General features: G+C 41.2%; 1 protein-coding gene across 1 annotated transcript in view; it reads right to left on the bottom strand.

The window, feature by feature from the left end:
* The window catches only part of Cntnap2 (contactin associated protein 2), a 1,990,154-nt gene that overhangs the window by 456,720 nt on the left and 1,510,005 nt on the right, over window positions 1–23,429 (bottom strand). The window contains exon 14 of the mRNA XM_004661135.3: window positions 4,219–4,375. Coding sequence (XP_004661192.1) covers window positions 4,219–4,375 — 157 coding nt within the window. The remainder of the gene's footprint in view (window positions 1–4,218; window positions 4,376–23,429) is intronic.

Below are 23,429 nucleotides of genomic sequence, written 5' to 3'. Positions count from 1 at the left end.
CCGCAGTCATGTTCTCCCTGTTTGGAGCGGGGGCAGGGTCCCAGCTGGTGCTGTGTAGCAGGTTCTTGAACACAGGCTCTGTGGGGCTCTGAGCTGCAGGGTTTTGTCCCTGTGAAAGTTGCCTTTGTCTGTGCCAGCAGAGAGGTAAGTGAGCACAGGCTTGGTACTTTCAGTACAGCCAGCCTCTAGTACTTCTTCCTGGGAGGGGATGTGGTGGCAACTCATACAAAAAGATTTCTCAGTAATTTATGACTTCTGACTTTCTCCAATAAGCCCTATTTCATAGCACCTTAGGGTGTTGGGGGGAGGGGTAGAATTTGACTTGAAACTTGCTGCAGGGCAGGTAAAGAGCATGAAGGGAATCACTCCCTACAGACAGGTTCATTTCTTAAGATTCATTTGAAATCATTACAGATGCAACGCAAGAATTCCAGCAGCTGAGGAGATGGCTCCGTGGCTAAAGCTCTTGTCTTACACGTGTGAGCACCTGAGTTTGTATCACCAGCCCAGATTCCATGTAAAGGCTATAGAAGCCGTGGTGAGCTGCTAGAACCTCGGCATGTTGAAGGTGGGATAGAATTTCTGGGAAGCTCACAGACCAGGGGCCACAGCAAATGTATCAGTGAACAAGACTGAGAACAAATGAAAGGCCATGCCTCAAATGAGGGGGAACAGCTAGTTAACTGGGGAACAGAGCCCACAAAGTTCTCTTCTAACATCCCCAGGCATGATGTGGCATATATGTATCTAGACATATGAACACACACCTATACACACCAAAAAAAAAAAAATAAAATAAAAGAATTCCAAATGACTATGTACCCTGTGTTACAGAAATTATAGACTGTATCATTTTGCACACACATTTCCTTAAGCTAATTTAGTTAAAAATTATTTTCATTATATAGGGCAGTTCAAGGCTTCAGGGTGGTGAGTTTGGATATGAAGTGGTCCAGGATCAAGCTCGGTTTTCTCTACTTTGGAAGAGGACTCTAGAAATAACTGCATTCATCTCAAATATAAAAAACACCTAACTAGGGATCTCGGTCTAGCGTATTCAAAGTCCAATAGACAACTCTGAAGTCTTTCTCTTTTTGCTAGAGAAGAAAATTTTATTAGTTGTTATAATAAATGTATTTGACTTTTCTGTGTGCTCCAATTGCAGTAGCTATGTGACCATAGACAAACTTTTTACTGAAGCAAAGTGTGAGGGACATTTCAGTTGTTACTCAGTGAGAATGGAAATGAAAGGGACACTCAGTACCTCAATTTCCACAGCTCTATCCAAAGCTTGCAACGGGCAGATGTCACAGATATGCCCATCATGTCTTCTATTCTGTGGCCCCTGGTCGGTTAGGTTCTTTGGGGTGTTTCTGAGGCAAGCACATTTCTACAAAGCATCCCTTTCTTCCCTACAGTCCACTAATGTGCCTTCATTGTTTACCATGGATGCTACATTCATGTCTCAAACTTAGTATGCCCAAAGCGGAATGCACCATCTGTCTCCTCAAATTTGATTTCTTGACCTAGCCTAGCCACTTGATTCCAAGAGGTCTAAATGTCAAACTTGTCTTGACTCTCTCATGGTCATAACCACCAGGTCCTGTATTGAGCAACTACTCAAGCTCTCAAATGCATCCTTCCCTTCTTGATGGTCTTTCACCTTATGCCTCAAGCCCTCGATGACTTTTAAGCACCATCATGATGGCCACTTGCCAGCCCCTTCTCTCCCTCTAACCCTGCACAGGAACCTGCACAGGACTGCCTTGCTCATGATCTCCCACTTCCGATCTTCCCTGACAAGAAGGGAGACACTACTTTTATTCTGAGGAGCTCTGAGCCTCCTGATGGTATCTCCTTTCTTCTCTACATTACCTCCTGGGTTCATTGCACCAAGAGGAACCACACAGATGGTGCTCAGCTATGGTTTTCCTTCAAGATGAACAAGCCAGGCAAACCCCAGCTCTCACTCAAGCATGCTTCTTTCTCTAAGGGCTTCCTCAATTCTTCCTTTCCCACCTTCGGTTAGACCTAAAATGAGTATTTGTGGTTTCATGGACATATCTTCCTCAGAATACTGTGTTAAGGTGTGTGTATGTATTTACCTCAGTCTCATTTGTGAGTTCCTTATAAAAAAAGGGGGGGCACATATTCTATTGGCATGGATCCCTAGCACTGAGCATCATATCTGTCTGACAAGGTAAGTTTTCTTGGAGGTATGCCCTAGATTTCTCTCTTCCTGTCTCCCTCAGGTCTGCTTTGAGGTAGAACAAGAAGAACTGAACAGTAGTGGTGGTGACAACAGTCTGGTTGTGCCAGGTCGGCCTCTGGAAGGGCCATGGAATCAGAGCAGAATAGACCACGGGAGCAGAGAGCCGGCCAACTTTGCTGAGTGACTCACAGCCAATTGACCACCGACAGTCAAGAAACAAATCTGGGCAGGGCTTCTTGTTGGTGCCATTCACTGTTCCATCCATAGTGCCTGGCAGAATCCCTGACACTTAAGTGTTTCTAAAAGACTGATTTGAGGGTCTGGAGAGATGGCTTCACGGTTAAGGTGTTTGTCTGCAGACCAAAGGATCCTGGTTTGATTCTCCAGGACCCATGTAAGCCAGATGCACAAGTGGCACACGCATCTGGAGTTCATTTACAGTGGCTGGAGGCCCTGGCATGCCCATTCTGTCTCTCTCTCTCTCTCTCAAATAAATAAAATACAAAAAAACATTGGCTTGAGAGGAACATGCCCTTCCCACTCCTAGCTTCTACTCTTTGTGTGTGTGTGTGTGTAGATGTATTCTTCAAACAAAAAATTAAAAATCAAAGGCTACAATATCTTTAACCTTAACACAGTCAGAACACAGTGAAAACTATTTCTCTTTGGCACATGTGTACCCATAGATTCTAAACCACTGAAGTATATCGCCTTTTTACATGTTTTCTTTTATTAAAAGAAAAAGAAGTCTTGGGAAGTGCATAGATGTCCTACCTGGGAATGATGCCATTTTTCATTCTCATAGTTAGTTTTGGGTAGGTTTGGGATGAATTTACTTTATCAGCTGCCCTTGTTCATGGATAGTGAGACTTGGGGGTGGACAAGGGCAACCTGGGTTGGGTCCCTTAAGATATTCAGGGTTCTTCTTCTTACAGTCATGAGGAACACTCACACATGTGGTGCCAATGTTTCTCAACAGGCAGGGAGTGGGGGCTGGGCTTGTACAGCTAGGTTATCTTTTCCATCCGACCTTCCAGGCTCTCTGTCATTTATCATTTACTCATTCACTCACTCATTCATTCATTGACTTAAAAAATTATTTATTTGTGAGAGAGAGAAAGGAGAGAGAGGGAGAGAGAGAGAGAGAGAGAGAGAGAGAGAGAGAGAGAGAGAGAGAGAGAGAGAAAATGGGTACTTTGTGGTAAGTGAACTCCAGATGCATGCACCACTTGGTGCAGCTAGCTTACGTGGGGCCTAGGGAATTGAAACTGGGTCCTTTGGCTTTGTAGGCAAATACCTTAACTGCTAAGGCATTTCTCTTCCAGCCCTCCTTCTTTCATTTTATATACAGAAAAAGCTAACTGATTTTATCTTTATTTGAGACTGACATAGCTTTAGCCACTCTCTGTGAAGGAAGATAAAAGCCAACAGAGGGATGAAAGTAATCCGAAATAGATCTCTCCAGAACTGATTGGTATCTGGGTTATGAACAGTTCAGGGTATATAGGTAAAGGAGGCAGAGAATCACTCGCTGGAGACAAGTGTAGGCTCCTTCGCCTATTTTCTTTCTTTCCTTTTGCTTTCTTTTATATTTCCAGTCCATAAATGAAAGTGAACTTGTGGGGGGTGGAAGCACCCATGGGAAGGAACGCTTTTCCCAGGGATCTTCCCCGGTGCCTGCACGTTGCCTTTGGCCTCAGAGTCCACTCCACTGTTGCAGAGGCATGCTACAATGCAAATCACCCCCTCTAGCAAGGCTCATGATTTTCCTCTGAATAGAATATGATCACATCAATTATGTGTCAGTCTGCTTCTAAATGCACACCTTTGTCGCACTGACCTCTTTCTGCTTTTCTGTTTTTCCAGGACGCTCCTGGCATTTGTGAACTGGGTGAGTTCCCTGCATGTCTCACCTATTATGGTGTGATCTCAGCACTTTCCAACGTTCCCTTCTTGCTAATGTGTTTTACCCTCAGCTCCAGGAGCTGGGCGCCCTGAGTACTCACCACTGCTTGTAGTCCGCATCACAGTTGCAGTAGTATTTGGGGTCGGTGCAGTTGCGCTCGATGCCACAGGCACACTTCTGAATCCCAGGCTCTGAGCCTCCCCAATAATAGTGCTTCTCGTTGGCTTTGCCAACCCACCAGGTGTAAGGACTTCCATCTGTAGGAAAGGAGAGAGGCACAGTTAGAAAGGGGCCCACATTCCATAATCACAGTATGTCCCCTCATTCTCTGTTCCTGTTAGCTTGGCATGCTCTGATAGGTGACAGTCAATCTACTTTTAACATGAATTTAGTTTAATAATTGAAATATTTACTTAAATAAGTCAGAGAGAGGATTGTGATCTCAACCTTCTCCATTGATATATGTACCTTTTTTCTTGGAAAAAATCTTGACATTCAGGTTCCTATAATTTAGGAATATATTCAGTAAAGTGGAAGCCCAGATGCGGCCAGTCTGAACTGAAGGCATATGGGCCTTGAATTAGTTCTACAATATACCATGTCTAAGTTTGATCTTCCAATTTCAAATACAAAGTTAGTTATTGAAAGGTTAAGCAACATTCTTTCATCCATACAATAGATTAGCCCCCGAACCACGAGCCACCATATTATATCACACATTGTACAATGGCCTGTATGTAGTCCTTCCTCTGTGCCCATGGAATCAAGAAAATGTGATGCAAACACAGTAGAGGAAAATTGTGTCTCTACTGAAAATGTACACAGTTCTCTTGTCATGAATCCCTAAATAATAGAGTATAACCACTATTTATATAGCATTGATATTGCATTCATTTTTAGATGTAATATACAGATGACATAAAGGACCACAGAAGATGTTCATACAGAGGATGTTTACAAGCGTTATCCAATTTTGTATAAGGAATTAGAATATCTGCATATGTCAAGATCCTCGGGGGTTCCTGGACCCAAACCCTATATTACTTTTATTTATTTATTCATCACTTTACCCAATCAACAAAGATCCACCGGTTTTCCATAATATGTTAAACATCATAAGAAACCCAGCAGGGAAAAAAAAATGGAGAAGAAAAATCCAGATTGGAGATGTAGTTTAAGAAGTATTACAAACATGGAGGGGGTGGTTAGGGAAAAGAGGTCATGATGGATGCTTTTGTAGAGATGGCAAACTGTCTGAGCTGTGTTTTTCTGGCTGAGTGGGGACATGGCTCAGGTGAACAAGGTTATAAAACAGGGACAGGCTCCCACACCAAGGAAACAGGACATGAAAAAGCAGGGATCAAGGTCCTTGGTGCAAAATGTATGCAGGAGTCTGCATATGGGATAGACGATGGTTGGGGAGATAAATGTACTTGGAGTGTAATAGCAGAAAACAGTAATAGATAGTAAGGGAGTGCATATTATAAGTCTTTGTCCAAATAAAAATTATTTACTATTGACTTATTCTTGCTTTTCAGTGATTCTCTGCCTCTCATTTTAATATGCTTAGACTTGATGACTGATAGGTTTGAACAGGAAATCATTATGGTTAAATTAGGGTTAAAATATCAACAGTAAGGAGATGGAGAGATGGCTTGGTCAGTAAAGCACTTGTCACTGTAGTGTAAGGACCTGAGCTCTACCTCCAGAACCCATAAAAATGCCAGACATGCATAGCATCCCTTCTGACACATAGAACAGAGAGGCCAAGACAGGGGGTCCCTGAGGCAAGCTGCCTAGCAAGACTAGCTGAACTGGTGAGCTCTGGGTTCAAGGGAGAGAGTCCTGCCTCAGTAAATAAGGTGGAGAGTAGTCAAAAAAAAAAAATAACCAAACAAACAAAAATAAACCCACCCATTGTCAACCTCTGGCCTCCACATTCACAGAATCAGGTGTTTACATACATTCCCACATGTGTCACTCCCCCCACCCCATATCTATTACACTAACGCACACATGTACCATACATATACACACCACAATCCGACAGCAAGATACAAGATAAATTTCTGCGTGATAGAGTCAGGGAGGTCAGACTGATGTTCTTTCGTTAATGTAGAGGAGAAATTACAAGATGGCAATTGGAAAGGAGAAAGAGACAACGAGACCTGGGAGGCGCCACTAGGTCGGGACTTGGCCGGGAGAAGGGGGGTAGAAAGCCTTGTGCTGATACTCTGTGCAACCTTGAGTCTGGCAGACCGAGCGGCAGCTGATGTGAGTTACCAGGCAGGGGGCAGGGGCAGGGGGCAGGGGAGGGGGCAGGGGAGGGGGCAGGAAAGGAGGTCAAAGTTCAGGGACTGTGAAGTATAGACATGGTGCTGTCCTGCAGAAATCTAGAACCCACCCACCTTGTTAACCCGAAACCTCTATGCCCATTGATAGAGACAAGATCATCGGCTGTCTTCCAGCTCCTGCTGACCACCCTACACTTTGTTTATGTGATTTGACTATTTTAGGATCCTAAGACAAGTGGAGTGTGTGTGTGTGTGTGTGTGTGTGTGTGTGTATTCAATGGGATTTTTTTCTGATTTATCTTTTTCCTCACCACTCTTCTCACTTTAGTGTTTCTTTTCTGAAATAGTATTATCCTCAGAAAAGAAAGAAATTCTGCACTAAGTAGCAATGTGGGTGAACCTTGAGGATATTAAGGCTAAGAGAACAGACAAGTGCTGGAGGAAGCAGAGGATGATGGAATCAATGGAGGCTGTGTTGTGTCAGCAAGAAAGCCACAAAGCCAGTCCATCACAATCTCTAGGTTTGTGGGTGGCAATTTCGTCAGAGTGATCCATCCGTCTTTCCAGGATGTTAAAATGCACACCCTATCTGTGAGTGCTTCGAATCAGGATGTGGGGAAAGTCTTGGATTCAATCAATTATCACTTGGACAAACCCTCCCACCACCTAAACAAGTCGTTACCTAAAGTAAGCACAAAGACGAGATCAAATAGACACCTTTGTGGTACTTTCACAGGTAGGCCAGACAGGCAGTCAGAGCAATTTCACTAAAATGTGAGCAGTGTAAAGTCACTGGGAAGACAGTGATGAAGGAACACACATTCTGATTCTGAAGTGGACTCCATCAGGTGTTTTTCTACTCCACACAAGAGTCTAGATGTGACCTAGTTTAGAAAAATCACTATTTTTTTTTTTCATGGCATGATCACTATTAAAAAACATACTGGACTATATTTGGTAAATAGCCAAGAGAGAGATGTCAATATTCTATGTCAAAGGAGAAGGATGACAGCTCTTGCAGACGAGGGACTGCTCTCAAGCTGTGTGGGCTGTCCAGAGGGCCTTGTTCCAGCATTGCAATGTCTTGTTTGAGTTTGCCATTTAAGTTGCTTTGCTTGCAAGTCCCTTCTCTTTCTATCATAGTAAATGACAGAAATGTCCAACCATGTTTTTGGCAGGTATAAGTGTGTGATGTATGTTACTGCGTGCATGCATGTTTGTAGGTGGGAGTGTACGTGTGCCTGTGCACAGCACATCTAGGCTAACCATCTAAGTTGGATGTCCCCCTCTGTAACTCGTCACCTTATTCTTTGTGAGGGGGTCTCTCACTGAACCTAGGGCTTACCTAGTTGGACAGACTAGCTAGCCAGTGAGCTCTAGAGATGTACTGCTTCTGCTTCCTCAGTCTGGGATTACAGGCACTCACCACTACCCAACATTTTACCTGGGTGCAGTCTGTGTCTCAAATGGCCACTGAAAGTATCTTTCTCTCAGTGCCTTAGCTCAACCTCTGCTTATTTTTTTTCCCAATGACCAACAAAGAGAACATAATCTCACATTAAATCTTTTCAAAAATACTTTATTTATTTATGAGAGAGAGAGAGAGAGAGAGAGAGGGAGGGAGGGAGGGAGGAAGAGGCTGAGAGAGAGAATGGGCATGCCAGGACCTCCAGCCACTGCAAATGAACTCCAGATGCATGCGCCCCCCCTCGTGCATCTGGCTTACATGGGTCCTGAGGAATCGAACCAGGCCATTTCCTCAGCCTTCACGTTAAATCTTAATTAAAGGCAGTGGCAGAACAATATTAATAAAAGGAATGAAATAATGTCCAGTCTCACCTTCAGAATAAGTATTGAGTCCAAGAAAAGGGAGCCAGCTGTTTCTAGGCACTATCTCCAGAGGATGCCCAGAAACCCAGGAAATGAAGGTACAATCTCAGGTTTTGACAAAGGTATACAGCAAGAGCTAGCTCTGTATGGGAGCCATGCTCTGTGCCAGTCTCCTAAGCAGAGACTTGGTTTAACTTTTGACAGACAGAGGGATGTGATGGGGGGATGGGATGGGATGGGAGGAGACACCTGGCTGTGACATTTCCTCTGTCCAGTGTGATGAGTTGAAGTGATGGAATCAGGGGAGTGAGGCCTGGCTGTGCAGTTTCTTTCCCCATCTCCATTTTTTCTCAAACCATAACACTGAAGTGAAGCCCCTATAACTAATGTCCCCCCAGGTAGGAAGATGAAAAGTTGCCATTAATGTGCTCTCCTTTGTAGAAAAATAAGTCAATTCCAGCAAAAACCAAACCAAACCAAAACAAACCCAAAACACTTGAGTTAGCTATTTCCCCACTGGCACAGAGAAAAGAATGCCAATAAAACACATTTGAGGGGAAAAAAGTAAATTATACACTTTATTATTAGCACTGGCTGATTTGGTTGAATAATTTTGACAAAAATAAATTATTAATTTTGTGTATGTTTTATACCCAGCAAGAGGACAGTGGTTAAATTTTACTTTGAACAAAGAATTCACTCACTCCAATGCTATGCTAATGAAATGCTAGTTTTTACCTTATAAAAATCATTACTTGCCTTTTACTGGCTTTGAGGAAAAGTAGTTAACAACAATCAAACTGGAAAGTCTTCCTTTGGTGGGGGAGGGTTTGAGGGAGGCCTTCACTGTAGTCCAGGCTTGACCTAGAAAGCCCTCTGTGTTTCCAGCCTTGCCTCAGACTCATAACAATCCTCTTACCTCAGTCTCCCAAGTACAGGGATTAAAGGCATGAACCATCATGCCCAGTTTAGAAATACTTTTTTTTTCTTTCTTTGCAGACCTAAATTATGAACTTTAATAAAATCCTGAATATACTGGAGGCCATCCAAACTACCACATTTGGCTCCTGGCCCCCAAAATATGCATAACCATCTTACATTGTATATTGTCAAATTCAAAGGTCCCCACTATGCTGGAAAGACTTTTTTAAAAGACAAGAAAAGGAATAAATCATGAGAAAAGAAGTGGTGAAGTGATCCAAGAGTTTAGGAACTTCTTTAACCTCAGAGTTTGAAGATGTGAGTTAGCTGCACTGAGTGGGAGTAATCGTTGCATCCAGATGAGATAATGACAACTGCTTTTTAGGTTCACAAGAAGTCATCTTACCAAAGTGAGGCATATTAAATTAAATAACCAAATATGGGTAGAATTAAATTAATCACAGTATTGTTTGTACTCACTTGAGTTCAAGTTGTATTATAGTGAAGGGTTTATTATGAGTTGGATGATTAAGCTGGGAGAGGAGAAAGAAAAGTGGGTACTTGTTTCACAAGACTTAAAGGAAACAACAGATGTCTGCTAGTCTTAACAATAATAAGTTGCTCCAGATGCATAAGGAAAAATGCATGGAGACCTCTGGACAATGCAGTGAACATCTTCATTTCCCAGAACATACTCTTTACAACCTTTGGGCTACAGAAAGTAACCTAACAGGCTACGTAGCTATTACCCAAGCACACTCTATAACAAGACTCAAAGTTGTGACTGGGTCACCTGATGACTTTTATTCATAAATTCCAAGAAGATATTAAAGACACTATAAGGCTTCCCAGTGTACAAAAATGAAAATTCACAATGAGCACCCTTATATACAAATCCTGTTAGAGAATCAGAGAGGTGTTTTATCAAGATAATAACAGTGCAACTTACAGCAGAAGACATGCTTGTCAATGTGGTGTTCAGAGCAAGCTCCTGACAGCTCCTTTGCAGCCAACCCAAGGCTTTGCTATCTAGGAACATTCTGTAACGTGTATGATTCTGTCCCCTCCATATCAAATTTGAAGTATCTTTTCTTGTATATATTTGAGATTCACAATATTTTGTTGGGGATATATAAAGAGAAAGAGAAAGATAATAAATGGATAGATTGGATGAAATATAGATGGATAAACAATAGATAGACAGATAGTAGATAATTAGATGATACAATAGTTACTATAATGAGGCAGATCTACCAATATATTATCTCACTCAATATCCCCTTCCTAATGACTCAAGATCTAAACATTTTCATACTTCCTCATTCTGTCATCCTTACCACTGCAGTGACTGACTTTCCTCCACTCTCTCAGTGAATTGCAGCTCTTCACTCTGTTATGATCACAACAGTTCACATCAAGTGATTAATGATGATGATGTGCACACTAAGTAAAAACAACTTTATCTGGTATAGTTCCAGATTGGATATGGAGACCATCCTGAAACCTCCAAGAACCTTCCTTCTGATGCTATTGACCTAGAAAAGAAGGAAGGCAAAAGTGCTTAAGAAGCACCTGCCTGGATAGAACAAGGAGAAAATGGAATGTGCTACTGCTACTTACAAAGTCCTCCAGATATTCTGTTAGGGAAGTCACAGTTCTCTTTTTCTTCTCATAGTCCAAGGGGTTCAAGGGTAAAGTTAAAGTTTGTAGTGACCCTGGCTGCAGGGACAGGAAGTCATGGCTTGCCACTAGTCCAAGAATTCCTTGGCCTAGAGGAAATCTTTCCTCTTTGACACGTGTGGCATTTTCCCCAGTGCAATCATAACCAAGAACTGGGTCACGGAGCTCCCGCCTCAAGACTGTCACAGAAACAGCAGACCTTTAGGTGAGGCCATGGAATGACTACTTCTTTTTTTTTTTTTTCTCTTTTCTTCCTTCCTCTTTTGTATTTCTATTTTCCTTTCCCTTCCCCTAACTTTCTCTCCCCTCTCCTCCCTTCCTTTTCCCTTCCCACTTTTTTCCTTCTTTTCTGTTTTGTTTCCTTTCCCAATTTGAAGTAGGAGTTAAAGTAAGAGATACAGGAAAGGGTTTCTAAATTACCAGATATCCACTGGAGACTGGCAAACAATATGGACTCCCTGGCCTATAGAACAAGACTATAAATAAGCAAAGGAGAGTCTTGAGACTGTCACTGATTCCCTGGTGAATTCTGTTATATATTCCCTAGGGAAAGGCTAGCTGGGCTTTCTTCATTGGACACTGAGGAGAATGTATAAAGAAATAGGTCCATGTTCCAGGCCATCACTACCTACCCAGGACTTTATTGACTAGGTATGATATTTTATTAGTCCCATTTTCCTTATCCTAACAAAATATGAACTCTCTGAGAAAGTAGCTTAAAGGAAGGAGTGTTTACTTTGGCTTACGGTTTCAGTTCCATAGTTTTCCACTGCATTTAGATTAGTTTCTACCAGAAGCATCATGGTAGAAGAACGTCTCAGAGGGAAACTGTTCACCTCAAGGGAAGCCAGGGAGCAGAGGGGAAAGCAGCAAGGAACCAGGGGCATGATGCAAGAACATGTTCCCATGGATTTACTTTCTCAAACCCTATCTATGAATTTACAAATGGATTTATGTATGGAGGAAAGGAGAGCCTTCGTGGTCCCCATACTTCTCCAGATCACCCAATCACCTCTGAACATTGCGTCATCAAGGACCAAGCCTTCGACCGACCATCAGTCTCTGTGGGACAGTCACCCACAAACCACAATAGATATGAAAAAAATGATCATGATATTTATTAGAGTGTACCACCATTGAATTATTATTATTTTCTGAATAATATAATCATTACCTTTTTCTTTGGGATTTTTTAAAGTATTATCTTGGGCTAAAATGCCTGTGTTTTGCTAAATTAAGGACTCCATAAAAATAAAATCATAGATCTTGGCATTTAAACCTATCATTTCAAGCTACCTATAATTTTTGAGATATCAGCACATTATACTATATAGTAATATATAGTAATATGCTCTTTTGTTTCCCAACTGTCTAATTGTTTGCCATTGTATGATCATTTAAAGACCTACCAGAGGATGAATTCAGAAAATGTCCTTCAGAGTTCATTGTACAAACATTTTAGAAAATCTTATAATTTTGAAGTTCAGACACAAACATTCAATTTGGTCATTAAAGGTGAACATTTTATTTTTCTGTAATTGAATGTCACTAAACTTATCTGATTAGGGTTGAATAGAAATGAATTAAGTTGATTAGTTTCAGGTTGTATCTTTCAGCATTAACATGGCATTTTGCTATATTTTATTGATTTGAATATAGGCCAAATGTAGAAGAGCAGACACAAAGTTCAAGTTAAAATGGACCTGAACTAAAATGCTACTTAATTAAAAAAATATTTCAATGTGTAATATTTAAATTTATTTTATTGAATTGAACTCAATAGAATTCAATCAAGGACTAATTCTGCTGAGACCATTTGATGACACTGAATCCAATCATTTTGAATCCTATTCAATTGAATGAAATTTTATTAATCTGAATGGAATTAAATGACAGATTTTATGTGAGTTTATAACCCTGAGAGGAGAATAGGCCGATTCCAACTTGGCTTGGTTCTGCCTAAGGCCATTGGTACTGTGGCCCACCTCCTGTTCTTAACCTCTTCATCCTGTGGTCACCATCCTTCAATTCTCTGTTTCTATGAGGACAACTTTTTTTGTCTTTCAGTGTCCACCTTAATTTTTCTGAATAAAATATACTCCAGGTCTTCCATGTTGCTGTAATGATAGAATTTCTCTCTTTCTTTCTCTCTTTCTTTCTTTCTCTCTCTCTCTCTCTCTCTCTCTCTCTCTCTCTCTCTCTCTTTCTTTCTTTCTTTCTTTCCTTTTTTGGTTTTTCAAGGTAGGGTCTCACTCTGGTCCAGGCTGATTTGGAAATAATTATATAGTCTCAGGGTGACTTCAAACTCACGGTGATCCTCCTACCTCTGCCTCCCCAGTGCTGGGATGAAAGGCATGCACCACCGCACCTGGCTTTCTTTTTATTTGAAAGGCTAAATGGCATTCCAATGTGCATATAGACAACATTTTCATCATCTGTTCTACTGATGGACACTTATATTGATTCCATGTCTTGGCTACTGAGCTTCTATAAGCATCCAACTTACAATGTCTATATTCAGACTTTATTTATAACAGATTTTTTTCTGGGTAGCATATTTAAGTTATTGGCTATTCTCTTATAATTAAAAAAATATTTGACTGATGCTTTTAGTTTTCCATTATCAAGAAGGCAAAGAGTGTCTTATTTCTCCTCTTTCCTGGCGATCTGTTTTCCCTCTATTTGGTGGAGGAAGTTCCTTTGTTCCCCTTCAGGCCACTGGGAGTTCATTACAGACTCTTCCTTTGTATTCTGTGTGCTGCTGCTCTGGTGAGGTCTTGGCCTGTCTTCCTGTCATTCAGCTTCACGTCCTCCACCGGGTTCCATGCAGAACTCCAAGCGATGTGCCAGGTGGCGCAGGCCTCATCTGCTTTTGCTTCTCTACTCTCTTCACATTTGACGTCTTTGTCTTACTGGCTAATTGTGGAAACATTTCTTCCGATGCCTTTATTCTCATCTCAGTCAGGTAACAACAGCTACTTAATTCTATCATAAACTTCCAACTTCATTCGTTAGACTCTTCTTTCTGTTTTGTTTTTGTTTTTGTTTTTCGAGGTAGGGTCTCACTCTGGTCCAGGCTGACCTGGAATTAACTCTGTAGTCTCAGGGTGCCTTGAACTCACGGCGATCCTCCTACCTTTGCCTCCCGAGTGCTGGGATTAAAGGCGTGCACCACCACGCCTGGCTAGACTCTTCTTTCTGTAATATTTCTTTGGTTCTTTTTCAGATATTACTCATTATTTTGGATAGCATCTTCCTTAATCATAACTTTAATTACTTCTTTTTTTAAAAAAAATTATTTATTTATTTTCAAGGAGAGAGAGGGAAAGAGAGAGACAAGAAAAGTCCTGGCCACATTTTCTGGTACAGGCAATAGGCTCTTTATGAAGAGACCACAGGAACAGCTCTGCTTTCTCTGTCCTTCCAGGTACCTGCTGTGCATGCCAACTGGGTACATTGATACCAGGTCCCTCTGCATGGTTGACCTTCTATCAAACAGGATAGCTGCTCTCCCTTCTTTTTAGTTGTGAAGTAACAATAAAAAAAAAAAAAAAAGAATGCCAGAGTCTTTGTCACTGCAAAGGAAATCCACATTCATGTGCCACTTGGTGTATCTGGCTTCTGTGGGTACTAAGGAATTGAACCTGGGCTGTCAGGCTCTGCAGGCAAGCACTGTTAAGCACTGAGCCATCTCTCTAGCCTCCAATTTATTCTATTTGAAGAAAAACATTCTCCTGAGCCAGGCGTGGTGGTGCACACCTTTAATCCCAGCACTTGGGAGGCAGAAGTAGGAGGATTGTCATTAGTTCAAGGCCACCCTGAGACTACATAGTGAATTACAGGTCAGCCTGCACAAGAGTGAGACTCTGCCTTAAAAAAGATAAGAAAAAGAAAAGAGAAGAAAGGAAAAAAAATTCTCCTACAATATTTTTAATATTTAAAGTATATATAGAGCAAAATGCTATTAGAATTTCCTGTTGATTTATAATTGCAGTATCTTGTTTTCCCAAACAATTTATGATTAATATTCCCTAAGGTCATGTTCCTTTGACTGCATCTGTGGAATTCTTTGAGGTCCATTTTAAGTGATATTTTGTATTTGTTTTTTAACCAGATACCTGTGGATATTTTCAACCTTTAATCTCTTTAATACATGGTTTCAGCTTGATGTTTTTCTCCCAATATCTAAATAGCATGTAGTTAAGCTGTAAATGTACAGTAGATGTAGCTTTTTGTTATGCAACTTCAAAGGATAATTTACTTTTTTTCTCTTTGATCCATAGTTCAGACCCTCAAAATTCCTGTGCTGATTTCTTTTGTGGAATGGCTGTATAGTTCTCAATTTTGTTTCCTCCTTGGATTCAGTTTTTCATCAAGGAATATTTGATAAAGCTCATTATTGACAGGGAGCCTTCCCTCCCACACAGGTAGACATATGGCAGGTGAACTTGGTAGGGTTTCAGCAATAGCCTCATGCTATAGCCCTTGTTTTTTGCTCCTGGTTCAGAATTAAATGTCATTTTATATCTCTAAAGGTCTTTCTCACTTTCTTTCCAGCTAAATTATACATTTAAAAGACATTAAGTAGTTTTGTTCATTTTAGACAAGGTCTCATGTAGCTCAAGCTGGCCTCAAATTCATTATGGAATTGAGGATGGATGACCTTAAACTTCTTATCTTCCCACTTCAGCCTCTCAAATTCCAGGAGTTAGGTTCAGAATTAGAGATGTGTGCTACCACAGTTGGTTTTCATCTTCCCATGGAAGAGGGAGGCAGCCCTAGAGTTTCATGCGCCTGGCATGCTGCATTCTGGAGGTGGAGGTAACGTATCCTATCACAGGACTTGGCAACCAGACAGAACAACTCGTGCCATCTCCTTGGGTTTTGGGTTAGAAAAACATGAATATTTTGAAATAATTTTCAAAGGAGAATGTTGATTTGGATAAAGACATTTACCTTAGTATGAAGTGACAGTGAGCCTCAGTGGGGGCTGGCCCTACTTGCTCAGTCAGGTATGAGCTGGACATGTTTGTGAAATGCAACTGGTGTTGAGCGTCCAGGTCCAGGTGTTCCACATGCCCAGCCACACATGAATCAGTCCCACACAACAAATAACTGGCCTACCTACCATGCCAATAGCAGCTGATGGAGAAATTCTTCACACAACTATAAGGACATGAGGATAGGAGATCAGTGTTTGTTTGAGTCAGTGAGTCAGCATGATGATAACTGGATCCAGAAGCGAGGATGCACGGAAGATGACAATGGGCATGCAGGGGAGGGAGGTGAAGGCAGCTGCCGAATGGGAAGAGAGTCAAGGCAGTGTGGTTTGCAGTTCAGGTCTCTGAATTCTGCTGTTATTCCCATCCGTAGGGCAGTTTGCATTGCCCACCTCTGCGTTAAGCCACAGCTATGCAGAACTTGATTACTGCATTAATTGTCTAGTCTTGCATTGGTTTAGTTTTGTTCATTTTCCTTACATCCAGGCATTATTCTCTACCTCTGACTTCTGGTGCAGTCGTAGACACACATAGCAGGCCAATGAATACTGACTGTTCCAGAATGGTGAAGGACAAATTTTGACCAGTATCATTGATTTAAAGATCTAGAAATAATATATAGGGAAGATTTATGAAGTGATCAAGTTTCGAGGGATCTGGAGGATGAAGGTTTCAGGAAGCAAATGGGGCTGATCAAGTCAGATACGGAATCACCGAGAGGAGGACAATAGTCAAGGGGGAATCAGGGAAGAAGAGTGGGCTCTGGAAGATCCTCAGGTTCTGAACATGTCCTCCATAGTGAAAGCTGAAAGGAATCCACAAAGGGGAAGACAAAGATCAAAGCTGTGATGGCTGGGCCAATTCCTATCAATGTCTATCCCTCTTATGACTTCTCCTACTTGCTGATATCTGAATTGACCCCAGGCAAACTGTGATTCTGAGAAAATCTACAGCTGTGATTGTTATTTCAAACTTGTCTTTATGAGGCCCTGACCACAGAGCCCTAAGAAAGATGAGAGGGACAATTCAGATACAACTGACCTGTTTTTGTCTATTTTATTTTTTTAAATAAATTTAGAAAAAAAAAACTTGATGCCATTCCTTAACCTTATCAAACTTATTACTCCCAAGACAGTGATGTGTCACTATATGAACAACGTATCCATCCTTCAAATCACAGCAAGATGCTGCTTCTGTAGCAGAAAAGCCAAGGTTCCTTATCACGCCTTTTGCAGGGGGTGGGGTGGAAACTCTTTGTTGTTCACAAGACAGCTGTACTGGCAGAACTGCACATTGTTCCTCCCAGGAAACTAAGGCACTAACACCCCCCCACCCCCTGCAACGGCCCAAGCAGTTTGTAAAAGTGGCACAAATTCAGAGACCTCCAATCTCACAGAAGAGCAAGAAGATAACAAAGAATTCAATAGAAATGACCAGTGGCAGAGTTTTTGAAGTGGGCAAAAGGAATGCTTACTTAAATAGTGGAATTACTAAAATTTTCCCATATTCCTTCCCCTCTGATTACAAAAGAACTGAACATGAATACACTGAATAAAATGTCCTTGCATGTATTTAACTAAAACTTGTCTGATTAGCCTGCTGAATAACCTGCTGGTATTGATTGAGGTTCTTCCAAGCCCTTCACGTTATGCCAGCTAGTCTAGTCATGATTTTTTCTTCTGGAGAGGCAAGTGGTTTCAGTCTAATTATAAGGAGTGCAACAAAAACACAATGTTCAGATACACTTTTTGGTCACTGCTGCCTTGGAGCTTTGGATCATTAGTTGTTTTTTTTTTTGTTTGTTTGTTTTTCAAGGTAATTATGAGGAAGCAAACTCCTAAACTTCCAATGCACTTGCCTTCCTGATTTTATTTATTTATTTATTTACTTATTTATTTATTGTCAGTATAACTAGATACATTGCTTCACTTAAAAAAAAAGATTAAGAAAAACTTCATAATTGCTGATCTCAAAGCTTGTGTCCAGGCTGCTCCAGCTATCCTGTTGAGAGAGCTGTTCCTTAACCCTGCAAGCATATTCCAAGCTTGTGGCTTTGCAGTTGGGTTTGTGTCTAGGATCCTCTTCCTCTAGTATCTACAAGGGCCTTTCTCTCGCTTTCCTTGAATGTTCCTCAAATATCATCACATGGGGGTTGCATGGCTTTTTCTTTATAACCTATCTAAAATAGCATCACTCCTCACCTTCTTAGCCTACCATGCTTGCTTTATTTGCGTATTTTTTTTTCCTGACCTACACTATTTTCTTCATGCTTGTTTTGTGTCCCCTTATCAGAGGTTAAGACTCATTATAGGCAGCCTTTTGTTTTTTTACTATAGTTTATTTTTGTCAGTATTTTTTTCAAATACACATATAGAATTTTTTATTTCTATTTATTCACTTTTCTTATCCAAACAAATAGACAAAGAAAAGAGAAAAAGGTCATAAACATGTTCCTTTAAAAATGCATTTTCCCCCTGGTTTAATGCTCTGTTGTATCATACAGTCTGACATTTTTAGTAGTAGTCTGAAAAATTATACTCAAATCTTATATTTGCATGGGATATTTTTGTTCCTTTCATTCTTTTTTCTCTACCCATATTAACTCTCTTCTTATGATGGAACTTGGTCATCTCTAATCAGTTCCACCTGACCTCAGTTGATCCAAGCAATATAAGAATTTCTTTTTACAAAATCTACAGCAATTGGGTTGGAAAAATGGCTTAGCTGTTAAGGAGTTTTCCTGCAAAGCCAGAGGATCCTGGTTCGATTCTCCAGGACCTACGTAAGCCAGATGCCCAAGGGGGCACATGCATCTGGAGTTCATTTGCAGTGGCTGGAAGCTCTGGTGTGCCCATTCTCTTCCTCTTTCTCTGCTTCTTTCTCTCTTTCAAATAAATAGGTAAATAAAAATATAGTAAAAAAATCTACAGAAATTATGTCATGTATGCAACCATGTCTGATCATGAGTTTGCAAAGTTTGCATTGCATTTGTAACTCGATTTCTCCTTCTATAACCCTTCATCCATTAACAAAAGACTTCATTGCACCTTTGTATAATATCTTGACTTTCCATGATACCCACATTCTCTTCTTATGAGCACCAAAATCAAATGTTAAGCACTCTAAATATAACCTTTTAGTAAATTTAATAACCTACTTCTCTCTTGCAATACTTCAAAAGACAAAGAAGTGGATAAATCAAAGTCTTTCCTTGGCAGTTTCTTACAGGATGTGTTGTGAACTTTGACTTGAAGAGGGCAAATGAAGACTGGTTCATCTGTGTTCTGTTCATTTAACATAATGAGACTATTGGTCTGTTGGTGTGTAGAGAAGAGGTGTTCTTCTGATAAGTTGACCAGTTCTCTGTGTTCTGGGAGACCAGGGGTAGGCCACAGTCACTAGTGATTCAGCATAATTTTCTATACTTACTATATCTTTCATGCTATACAGTTCCATTAGTGTTTAGAGTCATAACCTCACAGACACAGACATTTTATGGAAACAAGAAATAGGTGTAAAATAGTATGCAATCTGTTTGATTTACAAAGCCAGGCAAATCTTAGCTTAAGCAAACAAAAAGAGATTGCTGAATATATTTGTGGAAACAATTTATTTTCTCTATTAAACTTTTCACTCACAAGAAGATTCACTTTGGGCAATGTTTACTTTCCTGGGTTCTATCCTCTACTTTCAAGTGTCAGGGTAAAGGACCACTGAGACCAATAGCTTGAAAGGCTCCTGGGGGATCTCAGAGGCATGTGCTTTGTGAAGGGAGCTAAGCAAAGATCCTGCCAAAGTGGATCCTCACCCAAGGATTGACCAAGACTCAGGTGCTGGTCTCTCTGGACTCCACTTGGTCCTTCCAGGTTGGTTATACCTCCAGCCTAACAGGACCTTACAGATCTGAGATGGAGGGGTGACAGACGCAAAGACTCCGCAAGGTCACTGTCTTCAACTGTGGCCACAAGCTGCAGCTATACATCTCACTGAAGGAGGCAGCTAGCTTTGACTGATGGCTGCTTGGAAGCAGAGCCCAGGAGGAGCCACCCTTTCCCATGTTGAATTTCAGATCCTGAAAGCTCCAGCCACGGCAGACTTGACTGGGAAATTGAGTTCTTTGGGGAAGACAGGTGCTGAAATGGGGGTCAGGAGATGGGATTCTATTTTATTCCACTGTTACTAAAAGTCCACTTCCTCTCTCGAACTCTCTCAAAGGGTATGGATTTTGAGGGTGGCTTCTGACTTAGTACTCCGTGATCTTATAGTTTTATTTTGTCCATGTAGTCACAATAAGGTCACATAGCAGCATGAACACTTTCTACAAATTTTCACATAGTATAATAATGTCCTTTTACCTCTTGCTACTATCCAAAACAGCCAGGCCTACTTTCTATAAGGTTACCACTAATTATTCTTTATATGTAGGTGCCAACATTTCCCTACTCAAGTGTTATCCGAGTCTCACACTAGCAGGGAGGCTCACTGATAGACAAATGCTAATAAAGCTAGTTCTGTGTTGGATAACCTTTGCATCCTGCATCACTATCGCTGGCTGAAACACCAGCTATATTCTGGAGGGGTCCAAGGAGTGGGAGTTACCTAACTTAAATTTTGTGTTTTCTGTAATTAATAAGTTCCATGATGGGGATTCTGTAGTTATTAAATATTTTTATTCACTTATTTGCAAAGAGAGAGAGAAAGAGAGAGAGAGAGAGAGAGAGAGAGAGAGAGATAGACAGACAATGGGTTCTCCTCAGGCTCCAGCCACTGAAAATGAACTTCAGATGCATGCACCCCTTTGTGCATCTGGCTTCACATGGCTACTGGGGAATCAAACCTGGGTCACCTGGCTTTGCAGGCAATAACCTCTCGCCATCTCTCTAGTCCTTCTGTAGATAGTAACCCACCACATATAGCCAATCCCATGATTTTGCTTCTATCACACATAAGGCCCAAACTCCCCCTGTCTGAAGTACATTCCTGTATACATGTCAATTAGCGCACATCCACATTAGGAGGTTTGTGATGGTTAATGTCAACTTGACAGAACTTACAATCACCTTGGAGCACACCCCTGCTGCATATGTTTGCTAGTCTATATTTCCAGATGGGCTTCACAGCAGAGGGAAGACCCACCTTAAAAGCAGACAGTGCCATTCTGTAGACTGAGGTTCTGAGCTGAATAAAACAGGAGGAAGAGAGTGGAGCAGCAGCCATATGTCTCTAATTCCTGACCATGGATGCACTATAACAAACCACCTCCTCCTGCCACCATGACTCGTCTTCAGTGATGGACTGTCTCTCAAACCTGAGAGAAAATGAACCCTCACTGCCTTAAGTTACTTCCATCAATTACCCTGTCATAGCAATGAGGAATTAACCTACCCAAGCACGTATTTCAATCTCATGTGGCTCATGATTCCGTCTTTTACACAAATGCATGCATCCATTTGGGTCTATGATTAGGAAGTTCTTGTTCATTCTTCAACCTCTAACCTCTGCTGTTCACAGGAAACACTGGGCACCAGAAAGAAACCCTTCAATTGTCTGTCATCAAACACTCAATTCTCTCTGTACAGATGCCATCCTGTCCTGTCCTTCCTACTAAAATCTCTCCTCCTACCTGTCACTCCTTAGTCTCATGACAGGGGTTCCATCTTGTTCCACCTTCATCTATCATAATACTTTCTTCTTTTGGGGATTCTTTGCCCTGGCATTCAAGACTAACAATCCGTTCTACTAGGAGAAAGAAGTAAAACAAACTCCAACTTCTTCAACACCCCTTCACCTTCCAGGCATCTCTGTTTCCAGCCCTAAACAGCAGATTACTGAATAATTGCCTACTATCTCCCACGATTTTATACCAGCACTTCCTGTCCACATTTTGACCATTGCTCCATGAAGCAGATTCTCCAGTTGTATGGAAACAGCCCTCGGAAAGGTCACTACTTCTGTTCTCTTCATTACATCCAAAGGACATTTTATAGTTTTCATTTTAATATTGTCAGCTTGGATGACAGCTCAGAGAAGCTGTGTCACTGGAGCCCCAAGCAGTGAACTTTCCACTTCCCGTGTACACTAGGACCTCACAAGACCACACGCAGCTGCGGCAAGAGGAAAGGAATAGCGGGGATTTCGGGGGAGGATCTGATGACCTTCTCTCTTTCTGTTGAGAAGTGTTAATTTGAGGGTTTCATGTGAATAATTATAGCTGCTCTGATCCAAAAATGGCCATACCATGCTTAGAGGACAGAGTTCCCCCAAACCAGTCCTTCTAGTAATATTTTGTTCACTAGGGTTTCCTTTCTCCTTCTGTTTTGAAATTATCTTTACACAACCTGTATAATAATAACTTGTTGAGATTCTCACCTATCTAGTGGCTGTTTCTGTCTCCTGGGCATCTTAACACTTTTCTACTCAGTTCAATGTTGTTTTCTCCAAGGTGGTCTCTCTCCATCTCATCGTTGCCCTCTCTTCTCCTCGCCTCTCCTCTTTTCATTTCTCTTCTCCTATATACCCTCTAAACCTCTCTAGCTCTCATTTTCCCTATCTGTGTCTCCCCCCATCTCCTCTCCCGTCTACCCCCTCTACTTCTCTTTCTTTCTCTCCCTCTCTCTCATCTTTCTTTTCTGCCCTCCATTTTCCAATGCTCACTGCTAAGTGCCATTTATATTTAGCCCTTCAATAGACACAGGTCCTCATATGCTCATGGAATCCAGTTCTCTGGCTGTTGTATCCCAGTGGTAGAGAAACTACTTAGCATGCATGCAGTTTTGATTTTGATCCTCAGCACTGAAAAAAATAATTAATACAGCTTTCTCCTCTGAGAATCAGATTTATAGGCCCAACTGTTCATCTGGCACCTCACTTAGTTATCTCAAGCTGAGTCCAAATGAATCCAATAATCATAATCCTCCCAGCTAAGCCTTAAAAAAATGTTCTCAGTCAGTAACTCAGACTCGCACATATTGCTAGAGGCAAGAAACCTTGCATGAGTACCAGCACACACAAAACCTTCCTCTTGCTCATGACAAGTGCCTCTCTTCCATGGGACTCTTGTACTTGGAAGTGAATGCCCAATGGAGCTCGACACATGGGTATTGTATCTGCCCAGTCCCTCTACACTGTCCCCTAGAAGTCTCTCACCTGCCTCTCCAAGAGGCTAGGCAAGTACTGCAGCTGTAGAACACACAGGGTTTTATTTCCTTTAGGGGAAGAATAGTGAAGGGTTGTATCTCAGCACCAGTCATTTTTTTTTTTTTACATGTTTTAACTTTATCTTTTTTACACTGTTTGAAGAGTAGACATTGGTCTTTCCGCTGAATGTCATTGCCCACTCAAAGAAACACATGGGTAAGGAAAGACAGTGTTCTTTGTAGTGATGGGGAGCCCCTCTCATTTCCACACATCTACACAATGAGGACTACCCAGTTTAGAAAATGGCAAAACATTTTACATGCTCTTAAACCTTCCTGTTTGTTTCTGAGCAGGTGTCTCCACTATCACTCATCTTAGTAATATATAGTTTCAAATACACAATTTCATGCAGATGCAGGAGAAATAGAACAACAAATTTAAACTCCTCT

This window comes from Jaculus jaculus, chromosome 10 (genome assembly GCF_020740685.1).
Source record: "Jaculus jaculus isolate mJacJac1 chromosome 10, mJacJac1.mat.Y.cur, whole genome shotgun sequence".
Classification (NCBI taxonomy): Eukaryota; Metazoa; Chordata; class Mammalia; order Rodentia; family Dipodidae; genus Jaculus; species Jaculus jaculus.
Note: the sequence above shows the minus strand (reverse complement) of the source record. Positions and strands in the feature narration are given on the sequence as shown.